Raw genomic sequence first — 15,406 nt, 5'->3', positions numbered from 1 at the left:
GGTGCTGCATGAGTGCAGTCATTATGCAGGCCTGAGGAAATGCAGAGTAGCTTGGGCTGTAAAGGAGATGGCACTTAACTCATGCAGCCTGGGACAGAGCAAAAACATTGCTATTTCCCCCACAACAAATCTCTCAAGAGCTGACTGTCTCCTTTAAGCTCTTTGGTTCATAGGAAAAGTAGATCCTTTGAGGGAAATGTATTATGCTGGGAAATAGGGTGTTCTACTCTACTCTAAAGGTTAGCTAGAATTTCTGTTGGAGCCACATAGTGACCTCTGTTGAGATCTGAGCTCATTACATAATGAGGCCAAAGTGAAAAGGAAGAACTTATCAAGCAAGCTTTGAAACTCAGTTATATTTAGTTGAAAAATCATAAAATTAAAGAAGAAACTATGAATACAGTAGAGGTATCTCAGAAGGTTCTAGGGCTTCCCAGGGTGATGACATTAATACCCAGATTTTGCAGAGCTTAAAAACCAACTGAGCACACGTATTTTTAAAGAGTGCCATGGAGATTTGGAACGTTTTTATATATTTTCACATGTGGTAATTTCCATATCCACTGTTAGGGAAAAAAAAGTTATTTATAGTTACTGGAGCAAGGATATAGACTGAAATATCTATATGGTTTTTATTCCAGGGACACAGATTCTGGAATAGACTTTGCTGGCGAGAGAGGAAAGAGAGGGTTGTTTTTCTCTAAATGTCTTTAGGAATGGAAGCTGCATCTTATAATTTAGTAGGAGTTCAGCTTGGAGGTGAAATAATTGACTAAAATTTTAATACGCTGTATGCATTCTGTGAAATTAGTCTCTGAATTTAATATAATATGACTAGAGGCCCGATGCACAAAAATTTGTGCACTCGGCGGGGGGGGGGGGGGCGTTCAGACCAGCCTTGGCCCTCTCTCAGTCTGGGACCCCTCGGGGGATTGTCCACTGGGGGGATCGGGCCTAAGCTGGCAATCAGACATCCCTCTGGCAGCCCGGGAGCCCTTGGGGGATATCCACTTGCCAGCGGGGAGCAGGCCTAAGCTGCAATCAGACATCCTTAGCACTGCTGAGGAGGCGGGAGAGGCCCCTGCCACCATCGCTGTGCTGGCAGCCGTCAGCCTGGCTTGTGGCTGAGCAGAGCCCCCCATTATGGGAGCGCACTGACCACCAGAGGGCCGCTCCTGCATTGAGCATCTGCCCCCTGATGATCAGTGTGTGTCATAGTGACCAGTCATTCCCAGTTGCTCTGCTGTTAGGGTCAATTTGCATATTACCCTTTTATTATATAGAATTGAGACCAAAATGGCCAAAAGCAAAAAGAGTCAGAAAAAGAGTGCCCCCCAAAAGGCTCCTTTAAAAAAACACTAAGAATTAACTTGCCTAAGTGGAAAATATCAACTAGATATTCAACTGGCAACTTTAGGAAAAAAACAAGCAAACAATGGAATCTCGGTGAATTTTCCCCTTCCTATCATAGCTCCCTCCTGGGAAGTGCTACAATTCTAGGTGAATTGATACTCCTCCTTTTCCTCATTTTCATAAGGGGAGATTGTATTTGTGTGTGATATGTGTATTTTACTATGGTCCTACACAATATTAAAATTTCAAAGTAAAATAGACAGGTAAAGGACATTTATTGACACTGACCAAAACATGTACAAGTATTTCTGAAGAACAAGCTGAAAACATTTTCTGGTTTATTTTCTCACACAGAGATCCATATTACTCTGAGGACAGAACGTAACAGCTTTCCTTTGTGGAAAATCACCAACAGGCGGTAAGCTTTGCCGAGAGAGCAGTTCCTGTCCTTAAAGAACTGCAGGGAGAGATGCTTCTAGCGAGTGGTAGTTGGTGCTCCCAGGCCTGGCAGGACAGGACTAGATGAGAGAAGTGAGGGCACTACTGGAGTTTCACTATTTACAGCAAAATTGACCACACTGGAGCTTTGCCTCTGGGCTCTCTTGAAAGATGTGGCTTGAAAAACAACCAGCACTGGGCTGAGGAAGTGCATCTGCGAAGCATGTGGCCCAGGTCATAAGAGTCCAGATTGTGTCCATGGCAGAGTGGCCTCCTGCTCAGAACAGTGTCCAAATAGCACACGTTGGCTGCACCGGGGCTGTGACAGGTCACCACCAGGAGCAACCCTTTGATGTCCCAAAGAGCAGTTAGCATGGAAAAACTAAGAAAAGGCCTTTCCCACTGCCTCCTCTGTCTCTGGGACAGGGAGGCCACTTGCTGTAATCAACTGCTGTGATTGTGAAAGTTCGCCCATCATGAATATCATTTTTTCCGTTCAAATTGCTTCATCTGGGTCTTAAAAGGCATTTCAAAAACCAGATGATTCAGTAGAAAATGCAATGTGCAATTTCAGTCCAGAGTCAGAACTTTAAAGATATTTCTGCTTATTCAAGTTAATTTCTCCTCCAGAAATCTGAAATTAGGTATGGTAAGTTAACCGTTATACACACAGAGCTGCTTTCAATAATTTAATTATTAGACTCATGCCCCCCAAAAGGAACTTGCATGAAATATTAACTATTACTCTTAAAGCAATTTGGACACAGTCACACACATATCAGGAAAGGAAAATAAAAATTCTCCCCAAAATGCCAGTGTTCTGTTTTGTTGGGAAAAATAATGACAACACAATTAGAGGTAAACAATATTTTCTTCAGCTCCATCTCCAGTTTCCCCATCTTGCCTGGTCAGTGTCTGTAGATTTAGCTTTGCTTCTGCTATAAACGTCTGCAGCTCAGGGCCGGGTGGGTTTGAGTCAAGGGGCGTTGGGAACTCAGCCTCAGAGATGTCCAAATCTGCAACAGACAGACAGCACAGGTCACAAGGGAGTCAGCATGAGACCCACAAGGCAGATGAACTATGACTCAGCCAGCCACAAGGAGAATGGTAGAATCCAGTGAAAAAGAAACAAAACAGGCATCTAATGATCTAATTAGTGCGATTAAGATATACTTGGTTGTGTGTACAAATGTCTCCTGTGGCTAAACATAACCTTCATAAAATACTCCTAGGGATGTGTCAAATAAACAGACTTGTCACCATTTGTGGGCTGTGAAAACACTGCTATTGCTGAGAAAGGGTAATACCTATTTATTATTTATTTACTTATTTTTTAAAATATGTTTTTATTTTAGAGAGAGAGGAAGGGGGGAGAGAGAGGAAAAGAGAGGGGAAGAGAGAGAGAGAGAGATCAGTTGCCTACTGTACCAACCCCAACCAGAGACAGAACCCCCAACCTGGGCATGTGCCCTGTCTGAGAATCAAACTCGTGACCTTTTGGTACACGGGACAATACTCAACCAACTGAGCCACACCAGTCATGTTGGTACCCATTTATTTTTAAAAATGGGTTCAAGACCTTAGAAATACAGTGCATACTCTAGCTACATGCAATTAACTATAGTGTTTTTATCTGCATAGCACCTACCCTCAAGTATCTCAAAATCAAGAATTGACCTCAAGATAAATAATGTATCTGGGATTTTGTTGATGTGGGTAAGGGATGGGGAGAAAGGAGTTGAAGGATGAAAACTCTTTAGCCTCACCATTATGCAAATCTGTTAACACCACACAAATCACTTAGCAAGAGTAGCCAGGTTCCTAGGGAAAATCGTTCCAATATCACTATGGTTTTTTTCTGTTACCTAGCAACAGCAGGGCATAGTCTATCCTCCTTTTTTTCTGGTAAAACCCTCTAATATGGGGTGTTTAAGGGGAGGCAAAGGGGGATTTTGATTTGAAGAAAAGAAAGGCTCTTGCTGCAAACCATTTTCTTTGCACTTGTTCCACTGACCATCCTCCCTGGGGCTCAGCCATGTGGCACAAGGACAAGTAACCAGCTCCAGTTGGAGCAGACAGCAGAGGGTGTGTGGAAACACAGGTGGGGAAGATGTGTAGCCCGGGGGCCCTCCTGCTTTTTTTCCAGTCATTAACAAGAAGCCATTATAATCCTTGCCACATTTATTCAAAGCCTCTATTATTTAGATGGATACACATAACCGCTGGCATTCTAATGACAAAAATGCTTATGACTTTTGCCCTCTTGACAGGATCTTTGGTTGTTAGAGAATGCGGAAGCAAGGCCTGGCAGGAATGGAGAGCAAAATGTCCTCACAAGGCTCCTGGGAGAGGGAGGGGAAGAGGAGGTGGGGAGGAGAGTCTGCACTCCACACTCCGCTCAAAGGTTTAGGTCATCCATGACTCTAGATGCCACTGAGGCACAAAGAAAAAAGCAATCCATTTCCATGGGAGTGACTTGATTTTCTGACCTCAAATACAGATCCTGGGCCTCGAAAACTGGAACTCACTAACTACTGAAAACACACCCACTGAGAATGCCTCTGACTTGCACGAGTCTAGAGTGCCTCCTCTGGGACGGTCCCTGGTCTTACCTCCCTCATTTAACCAGGTAAACACAAACACCCTCCTCCCACCCCCTCATTGTCAGAGCAATATAAATCAGCCTAGAATGTTCTATGTCCTATCTCACCACATTAGGAGACAAAGTATGCCTGTGTGGTCACAACACACTTTCACGATTTCAACTGTTTTTCGAGCCATTGAATGAAGAAGGCCATTCCCCCTCTAAAACAAATATTCCCAATTGAACTCCTGATGTTTAATATTACACAATCTAAAAAAAGAGAAACCCACGCAAACCTCAACACTTCCATCCAGCTCACCTGAGACACTGCAGTGCTGCCTCCTAGCCAGCAGACGGGCAGCCAGGGCACAAGAATAGGACATGGAGAACGAACAATCACCCACTGAATGAGGTGGTGAGGAGGTGATTACTGACAAATGGGACAATGCCAGGCACGATGGAAGCCAGTAATCCATGTAGTTTCCTTCCTCTGAGTGTGAACACTGTAGCAAGGAATCTAAAATACTGGTGAGTCTAGGTATCTGGTAAGGCCCCTTAATGGTTTCAAGAGAAAACTTGTTCAAAAAGAGCCAAATATATATCAGAAAGAATTCTTTTATCTGCCATATCCCTAGTTCTGGGAGACAGAAAAACAAGAATGATTGGGGGAAGGGTGGGGAATTAACGTGCGCATGTAGGTGTAAAGGGGGATAGAAGTTTGATCAGAATTTTTTCAAGTAAGAATAGAAATACATTTCTAGGCAAGAGCTTGGTGGACCCTAAAGTGAATGGCACACGTTGTAATCCCAGATGTATTAATGGAGGTGGTTTTGGTGTGTGTCACCTGGAGGGGAACTCAATTTCCTTCTCCGTGTTCCTTCTTGGTTTCTACCTAGACTATTTAGGCAAGGTCAGACAGCCTGTCTTTGAAATTGAAAACCGTTCTGTGATTTCTGGTTTTATTACTCCACTTCAACCCTGAGAGAACTCCAACACAGCAGTTGTATATTTCTCAAGGTCAGTCACCTTTTTCCACACATTTTACCTTAGAGAGTGTAATCATCATATAGAACTTCCAACTCAAAAAACATTCGTTAAATAAAACCTCACTGATTCAGAAAGCAGAATTCTTGGGGAGTAAAGTTAATCATCCTATTTGATTCGTGACCAAAATGCCGGTACATTGCTGGACATAAAAATAGAATACCTCATTTTTTAAATAAGTAAAGGAATAGTAATACAGTCATAATTTGGGCAATAAAAAGCCAAACGCTACTATAACAAAACAAACTTTAAACTACAAAGAACTTTTCAATCTAGAGGATGGGACACAACTTTCCCCCTTAGTTGACATAAAAGAACTACCTTCCCATTCCTCTGGAAATTAAACAGGGTGAGCATTGTTGTCCTTAAAATAAGAACACGTAAGATGAAAGACATAAAAGTCCAAATGCCCCGTTAAACCAAGTGGAGCAGTAGAATCTTGGTGCAGGGTTTTTTCTAGTTAACACTGAACTTTTATTCTGATCCTAAAACTTCATCCTTCATGGGAAATTTCCTTAGACCCATTATGGAGTTTTGGGGAACCTTCTGCACTGACACCCAGCGACAGTTCCCTCAATCTCCCTGTCTTTAGCCCTTAGTTGCAACCTGCTGGTTGACATTTGCGTTTATCATTTTCACACTTTTCTCTGCTCACCAGCTGTTGGAACATCAGGGGAGTGAATCTGGAGTCTGAGACGACATACAGCCATGGCACTCAGCTCCTGAAAAGCTGACACCAGCAGGAAGTGGGATTGGCTCACCGTCATCCTTCTTTTGCGCCAACTGAATCATTGGTTATTTTCAAGACCAGACTATAAACTCAAGGTGTAAAATGCACCCATGTACCATATTAAAAATGAACAAAGTGCCTTCTAAGCTGAGAACTGAATGAAATCTTTTAAACCACAAGGCAAAATGTAACCTTGGGCTAGTCATTTCCCTTCCTCTGGCTTCAGTTCATAAAGGATTGAACAGGGATCATCATTCAGGCCTCTTAAGCGTCTTACGTCAGAATTTTTATATCTGTTTCCTGGCCCGGTGACTCACCAAATAATCTTCTAGAGGTGCAACAAATGCATGCAGTTTTCAACAGCTTTATGCTCAAAGAATGCACATTTATTACCCTAAGTTGCATTTTAAAATAATGTTCTTAGGGTAATTTCCAGACATATGTTCCATCCTCTAGCTTCAATCTTCCCAACATCACATAGTTGAGCTGAGCCCTCGTACAGTCCTCAGGGTAGGATTTGGGAAGCCACCTATTAAGTGGAAGATAATGCCCACAGTGGAGACCTGTACTTGACCTTTCCCTCTATGATCAGTCAACATAAGGGTCACTTGTCATAAAGAACAGGTCTGTGACAAGTCAGAAAGGGTTGTCTATCATTTAAAAATATTTAATTAATGTAGTCTTTGCCATTGTCCGCATTTTCTGAAAAGCATCTTAAATCATGATAATTTTTAAACAGAAGCTTATTGAAAGCACCATATACTTTTCATTACGAAAATCAACTCCCAAGGTCTGAGTGTAGCTCCACAGTGTAGCACCTGACCAGGCACCAGCAGCCCGGCTCGACAAAAAGGATGCCGAGTCTACTCTTGAGATTAGTGGTGATGCCTCACTTAGCCATGTCTCATCCTGTTCCACTCTCCCCAACGAAACTCACAGGACAGAGGTTCGTGTATTCTGGGTCTTGGCTCTGTTCTTGTTTATTTTAATGAAGCATTCTGACTTGCACTTCATACTCTATCCCTTGTGCATGTTCCTAAAATCAAAATTCACACTCTCCTAAAATAACTCTACCTTCAAAAAATGTTGTCATTAATGTTCCAAGTCTGCAAAGTAAGTTGTTTCCCCTACTTAATGATTGATTCGTGCTTATACTGTGAAACATCTTAAAAATCGTTTCCTGATGGCATTACTGGCAATCACTATTTTTTCTCAGGAGCACTAATGCGCAGCATTTTCCTTCTAATGGAAAACACTTATTGTACAAAGCGTGAGGTGTCTTTAGAGCAAAGGAAAATTGGTCTCTGTCCCTCATTTTGCTCAACTCCATTTTCCGTAGCGAACCACAGACAGGATGTGAGCCTCTGGCATGAAAACCACTCTGGAATTGCTATCTGAAACCAACGCTCTCCATGGGTGTCATGATTCCCTCTATTATTCCTCATGTACCAATACTGCTCCTGAAATAAAATAACCAAAGTGTGCTCTAGGGAGTGTGTGTGTGTGTGTGTGTGTGTGTGTGCGTGCACACATGTGTGTGGTGTGCACGTATAAGTTTGTAATGTAAGAAAGCAACCAAATTTTTTGTTTCTGTGACTATTAGAATTGGGCTTTAGTTCCTTATCAGTAATTAACATATTTTGAATAACCTATGTTGGTTATAAAGGTAATCGCTGACAAGAAACACAGCAATTGAAGCTCCCAGTACAATGGAGAAGTGGTTATATTAACACGAGTCATGTTACGATGTGCCAGCTCTCTCTGCTGTCTGAACTCTGATTTGTTCTCAGACTCTTCTTTCTCCCCAGAGGGTGCCAGGGCTAAGGAAGCAGGACCTTCACATCAGCAGGCTCCATGGGAGGATGGGGCAATTGCTTCTACCTTCCCCCTCTTCTTTGAGATACATTTCAAACACTGTTTCTTTTTATTTCAAAAAAGTATGTTTTTCTAAACAGGATTCTTAATAAGGATTAATAATAAAAGAATAGAGTGGTCCAGTAAGTTGATGAAATGCTGGATAAATCAAGGTTATTGACAGAGTCCTCAGAATTTTAACAGGTTCACCTGTATTATAAATCTGAGGGAAAAACAGAACATGGGCCTGGCTGGCGTGACTCAGTGGTTGAGTGTCAACCTATGAACCAGGTCACGGTTTGATTCCCGGTCAGGGCACATGCCTGGGTTGTGGGCTCGATCCCCGATATGGGGCATGCAAGAGGTAGCCAATCAATGAATCTCTCTCATCATTGATGCTTCTATCTCTCTCTCCCTTCCTCTCTGAAATCAATAAAAATATATTTTAAAAAACAGAATGTGACATTCCCCAAACTCAGCAGGATGTTTTCACAATGTACTTTGCAGTGTTGTGTTTCATGTAGCACACTTTGGGGAATACTGCATTAGAGAATCATAAACCTATTATAGACTCAAAAAGAGACAATCAATGACCAAGATGCAAGAATAAATCAGGGGTGAGAAACTGAAAATAGGTGAAGGTCCCCAAATTCAGAAACTCTTAACTCTGTTTATAATGTCTATAGGGGATCCTGGTAATAATCAGCGATGGCTGCTAAAATGATTAGGAGAAAAGCTGATGGAAAACTTTATAATGGAATGGATCAAGCCAAGAACATCTGAACCCACAGATCAACCTTAATACCACAAAAAGAGAAACAGACATGGTAAGTCTCCTAATGAATGCAAATAGGAAATAGACAACATATACCACACAATAAATATACAACACTATTTATGAAGATTTTTTCATGCCAAAAAATAAACCATGTATCTAGTCAAACATCAAACATAGTCCAAACTACCAGTTGACAGGGAATATAGAGGCAAAGGAATATGTTATGTTAAATGACACCACAGGGATACAACTAAATCCAGAATATAAGAAATTTTTCAGAAAATAGTTTTTCCCTAAATAAAATCTTTTAAATAAACAACCCAGTCTTTTCAACAAATTGTAAGATTTTTTTTAAAAAAAGGACAGGAGAACCTTAAAAGAGACTTAAGAAATAAATAAACCAAACACAATATATGAAATTATTTGGAAGCCAATTCAAACAAACCAAAGGAAAAACTGAGACAATCAGAGAAATTCAAATACTGACAGTATGATTTTAAGTAAAATTACTAATTTTTTTAGGTGTAACAATGATATTGTGTTGATGAAAAAGAAAAAGAGTCCATGTTTTTTAGAGAAAGATACTAGAGTATCTATTCTAATAAAAGGGTAATATGCTAATTAGACCAGACATCTTTCAGACATCCTTCCGGACAAAGCCACAGAGGCAAGGGCCGCAGTAGAGGGCGATCAGATCAGCAGGGGAAAGCAGTTAGGGGCGATCAGATCAGCAGGGGAAAGCAGTTAAGGGGATCAGGCAGGCAGGGTAGAGCTGTTAGGGGCAATCAGTCCAGCAGGGGAGAGCAGTTAGGGAAGTGGTTCTCAACCTGTGGGTCGCGACCCCTTTGGCAGTCAAATGACCCTTTCACAGAGGTCACCTAAGACCATCCTGCATATCCGATATTTACATTACGATTCACAACAGTAGCAACATTACAGTTATGAAGTAGCAACGAAAATAATTTTATGGTTGGATCACAACATGAGGAACTGTATTTAAAGGGCCAGAAGGTTGAGAACCACTGAGTTAGGGGGATCAGGCCAGCAGGGGAGAGCATTTAGGGGACCAGGCTGGCAGGGGAGAGCAATTAGGAGGATCAGGCTGGCAGGCAGAGATGGTTAGGTGTGATCAGGCAGGGAGGGGTCCTGAATGGAGAGGGTGGAGGCCAGGCTGAGGGACCCCTTCCCTCCTTCCCCTCCCCCCGCCCCCGTCGTGCACGAATTTCATGCACTGGGCCTCTAGTTTTTGGATGAAATGACAGAACACCCTAGATTTGCTTTAAGATAACCCAATGTGTGAAATGTTCCATGATACATTTTTTAAAGTCCATAGTTGGACTATAAAATTATAAGGGTTCTCTGTTATTACAACAGCATAGCTTCTACATATCTGACATAAACAGAACACTGTAGCAATAAATTAGAGGCCTCCTCTGGATGCTGAATGTTCTTAGATCAATTTTAATGCAACTATATGACAAGGCATTGGCAAGTGCCATGTAAGGATTTATATCTATGTGTAAAGATACATAAAATAGATGCGGTTCATTTGAGTTTATAGCTACATATATAAAAAATGATACAAATTCAGGTATGGTCTTTGCTCTTGCCTAAATAATCTAATCTCTCCTATGTGAAATATAATTCATAAGAGATCTCATACCCTGGTGCATTTGACTGTGGCAGTAAATTAATAAGGTTCTCTTAGAATTTGATTCCTATTATTTAGTCTTTTGAATTTACTTAAAATGAAAATATAATATTAAAGAAATAGGAAGTAAAAGTAGTATGTCTAGTCCAATAATATCAAAGTAAATTTCAGTTTATAATAGTAGGTGTTAATATGCATTGCCAAAAAGATGAATGAAATAGTGGATACCTAATTCAAAATTTCTACCTAGTTTAATTAGAGTCATTGAAATCGCCAATTTGAAATTCTCATGTTTAGAAAGTACCTTAAAATTTTATTTAGTCTAATCCCTGTCTTCTGAGAATTAAATGGAAAATCAAGATAGTTTTGCTTTATAGGGCTTCTCTCTTTAAGACACTAACATTAGTTGCCCTTGAGTCAAACATTCAATTCAATCCTCACAACAATCCACAGTGGTAGGTAACTATGGAATATGAAAGAGAGCCTAGAACCAGCACAGAGACAGACCTAACCCCAAAACACAGGAAGCTAAAGGAAACTTCTAAAAAAACAATTAATATATTTAAAGAGTTATATAAAAGATATTTTAGCCACAAAACAAGAGTCCATAAAATAGGAACTATAAGAGAGCAAGAAATATCTCTTGGAAATTAAAAATATGCTGGCTGATTTTTTAAAAATTACTGCAATATTAGGAGATAAGAAAATCTTCCAGAAAGTAGAACAAAAACATGAAGAAATGGAACTAGAAGAAAAAACCCAATAACAGAACAATCAGAGGATCCAAGAGTCCAAACTTATAACCAGAAACAGTTCCAGTAAGATAAAACTGAAGAGAAGCAATTTTTTAAGAAAAAAATTTCCCAGAATCAAGACAAATATGTCTAGACTTGAAAAAGCCTAATGCATAACCAGCAAAAATGATTTTAACAAAAGACCACACTAAGACATACTATAAAATTCATACAGAAAGGGATAAAACTATAATTCTAAAGGCTTCCAAAAAGTGAGAACAAGTTACAAACAAAGGGTTAGCAATCAGAAAGAATGGCATCAGACTTCTCAGCAGCAACCATGGCAAGTGAAGAATCAACTCTTTCAAAATTCTTAAGGAAAATAATTTTCATCTAGAATTCTAAGCCCAGATATATTATAAAAACCGAGTGTAAAAGTAGCAAAAAATAAACAAATGAAATGCAAAAGACATTTCAACTAATTTGGGGGAAAAATTGTTTTCATTACACCTTTCTTAGGGAATTTGGAGATATTCTCCACCAAATAAAAAATATGCCATTACAGAGAGAGAGTGGGTCTGAGGACATAGGATCCAACACAGGAGAGATGTGAAGGGAAGCCCGGGGGGAGGGGGTAGAAACAGGCACATAGCAGGCCGAGGGAGCAACAAGGGCATATGGAACAGGAGGACAGAGGATCGTGAAAGGGAAATTTCCAAGAAGGAAAATGAAGCTGATAGATATTCGATGTGCCCAGTGTGTGTAAATACTGTTGATCAGTTATGGAGAGGTAGGAAAGAAGGTACCAAGTCTCACTAGTAATTAGGGAAGTATGAATTGCAAGAATGAGCTACTAGTTCATACTCATGATATTGGCAAAAATTTAGAAGCCTAACAGTCATAAGTGCTGGGGAGCAGCTGAGGAAACTGGAACTCTCCTATACAGCTGCTGAAAGTGATATTACACAACCTCAGAGAGAAATCAGTAATATCCGGCAAAAACCAAAGACATCCTTACCACTTCTAGGCATTAGAATCTAAACAAACTCTCAATCATGTGCCCAAAGACATGTGTATAAAAGGATGTTTACTGAGAATAGTTTGTAATAGGAAAAAACGGAAAACATCTTTATTGCTCATTTGTAGGGTAATGAAGATGCACTTATTTATTCATATAATGGGATAGTATACCACAGTTTAAATTGGTGCTACGTTTATGAATATGGACATTGAGTAAAAAAAAACAAGATATACACATATGCATATATACATACATATATATGAAGAGAGAAAGGGAAATTTAAATACTGTCTATATGTTATTATTATGGAATATTTGTTAATTTTTTCTTGGTGTAATAATAGCTTTAAAAAATAGAGCCTTATCTTCTAGAAATATATACTGAAATGTTATGGATCGATAAGCATTTACACATGATTTTTAGCTATTGCTACAAAATAATACAAGGTGTGTGTGTTTTGCGGGGGGTGGGGGGAGGAGTCTAGCTTATTAAACATGACTGGCCATAAGTATCTAAATGTTTGAAGCTAAGTGGTTGTTTGACTTCTCTGTTTAGTTTTAAACATGTCTGAAATTGTCCATAATACATTCAGATAGACAAAAAATATGTCAAGTTCAATTTTTAAATCAAAACAAATTAAGATGTTCAAATCCTGGAGTCTCGGCTAAAAAGCAGGGACAAGTTTTTAAAAGTGCGCCAAATGAAACGACATGCAGGTCTCCAGCTACAAGGACAGGGCAGTATTTTCATGGCACCGAATTCCTCTGCGGGATGTGGAGACCAGGAACGTCTAGGTACCATGCTGGTGGAGTGGACTTCCTGGAAACTGCCTGCCGCAGGACCCGACCTACCCACACTGACAGAGTTATGCTTCTCATTTCTCAGAGAGAAGAAAAATGAATTCACTTCTCTGCCAGCTGAATAATGCAGGAAATCAACCAAGGAATTTTAATGCTGCATTTACTTCTTACTGGTTCAGTAGAGGGAAAAGCAGCTGTTCAAATTCTTAAGCACACAAAATCCAGTGTTTTTCTAAATCAGAAGAAGGCAAGCAATTATACCAAACACACCCAAGTTAATTAGTTCTACGTACTTTTTAATAATTATGTTATTACTCGACCAGAAAAAGAAGGCATCCAATGTTTGAAAGGTCTACAAATGAGGGTATTTTTCTCTTGATCAACTATAGAACTATGAGATGTCAAAGAACTTTGTTCTCAGAGCAACATAAAATTCTTTTAAAAAAATGTGAACATTATTTTCATAATTCTTTTTTTGTTGTTAATCCTCACTCGAGTATATATTTTTCATTGATTTTTTTTTTTTTTTTTAGAGAGAGAGTGGAAGGGAGGGGGAGAGACAGAGAGAAAAACATCGATGTGAGAAAGACACATAGATTGGTTGCCTCTTGCACATGCCTTGACCAGGGCCTAGGATCAAGCCTGCAAACTAGGTACATGCCCTTAACGGGAATCAAATCCAGGACCCTTCAGTCCAAGGGCCAGCACTCTATCCACTGAGCCAATCTGGTTAGGGCTTATAATTCTTATTTGTGAAATAACATTTGCCAAGACGCCAAACCCTGAAATATCATTTCCAACTAAAGCCTCGAGTTTATGCCATTCAAAAATGATGGTAATTTTTAAAGTACAACATATATAGAAAATGTTTTCTTCAATGCAGGTTTTCACACCCTTGGCCTTCTTTTCACATTAATGTTTGTTATCAGAGTATATTTCTGAAAGTTACATTTAAAATGAGTATTTTTATAAATTATACAATTAAAGAAGTAGGCAGTTTGCAGAGCAGAGGCAAAATTGGGACTTTACCAAAAGAGCAATTAAAAGAGAACATATGCATCACACACTAAACTGTTCTACTCCTTAGAGCCATCTCTCCCAATTTTAAATTGTCTTATGCATACACATGTCACATGAAGCTCCTCTACTTTTTAGTATCTGTGCTTTCTGACATGTGACCTGTGACTAACACTTGAGCCTAAAGCAACTTGCTAATTTCCCTTTAATTATCTACCAGCAGATACAAATCCCCAGTTGGCACACTATCCTCCTCCTCTTCTCAAGGAGCCATAGCATTACCATATATCTTAACCTTTCTTTAGTGCCGGGATGGGGAACGTTCAGTTCGCAGGCCAGATAAGGCTCTGTACCTGCCAAGGCATTGGAAGTGAGCTACTTCAATGTTTGACCCAAAATAATTTTGTATGGCCTGCGAATGATGTTCTAAATATCCAAATAGCCCTTGGCAGTAAAAAAGTTCACCACCCCTGCCTTGGTGGAGTCAGCCAGCAAAAGAAAGGATCACGAAGAGTAGTCTCAGCTACTTCTTAGTGACCAGCGGCCCCCGTTCCTTCCAGACTGCTGAGGGCCACAAAGCACGCTGCCCTGAAAAAGCCTATTCCCTCAAAGAGGAGAAATGTGCAAACCCAGGCAACTACAATGAAAACAGGACATCCCGCTCACTGGCTAATGAGTACTGCCCACTGCTGGGCACCACGTCAGAGGTCCTCCAGAGGGAGAGTTTCCAGATGTGGTGACCAGGACAGACTTCAGAGAGACAGCATCTGGCCTGAGCCTTAAAGGCTGACCAGGATATTTAAGGAGGAGATGCCTCCTGTGGAGGAATTCCAGGTGGAGTTTGAAAAAGAAAAAAGAAAAAAGATTTGTCAAGATTGGCTGCAATGAGTTTGCGAAGATGAATAAAGGGATGGGTGCTGGGAAGGTAGGCTATGAAGGATCTTGAATGGCAGTGTTGGGAGTTTTAACTCTAGGGGTAAGCTTGGCAGCTACTGATGATCAGGGCCCTCCTTGGGTCCCACCTGTAAGTCTACATACTTGGCTTCATCTGCACTGAAAAAAGAAATTCAGCCCCAGGAGCAGGGGGAAGGGAGCCATACTGCCCCTGAGTTTTGCCTGCCTAGAATGAGTCCACATTTAGCCACGTTTTCATCCCTTTGATGAAAAAGCATTCATTCTTTGTTGGTTAGTTGAGGACATGTCAAAATAAAAACTGGTTCGAGCCTCTCATCCATTCATTCTTCAATAAGCATTGAGAGCCCAGTGCGTGCCCTGCACTGGGCCGAACGCCAGAGAACCGAGTTGAACACCATCTCGTCCCAGCACCCAGGAAGTGTATAGTCTGTATAATCACTTCAAGAACTGTTTCAGTTCCTTAAAAGTTAAACAGGCGCCTATTCTA

At 40.4% G+C, this 15,406-nt stretch overlaps 1 protein-coding gene across 1 annotated transcript in view; it reads right to left on the bottom strand.

The window, feature by feature from the left end:
- Positions 1-1,611: 1,611 nt before the first annotated feature.
- The window catches only part of ARHGEF28 (Rho guanine nucleotide exchange factor 28), a 219,306-nt gene continuing 205,511 nt past the window's right edge, over positions 1,612-15,406 (bottom strand). The window contains exon 35 of the mRNA XM_006775561.2: positions 1,612-2,807. Within this exon, the coding sequence (XP_006775624.1) occupies positions 2,644-2,807 (164 nt within the window). The 3' untranslated portion in view covers positions 1,612-2,643. The remainder of the gene's footprint in view (positions 2,808-15,406) is intronic.

Source organism: Myotis davidii, unplaced genomic scaffold (assembly GCF_000327345.1).
Source record: "Myotis davidii unplaced genomic scaffold, ASM32734v1 scaffold44, whole genome shotgun sequence".
In the NCBI taxonomy this organism is placed as follows: Eukaryota; Metazoa; Chordata; class Mammalia; order Chiroptera; family Vespertilionidae; genus Myotis; species Myotis davidii.
Note: the sequence above shows the minus strand (reverse complement) of the source record. Positions and strands in the feature narration are given on the sequence as shown.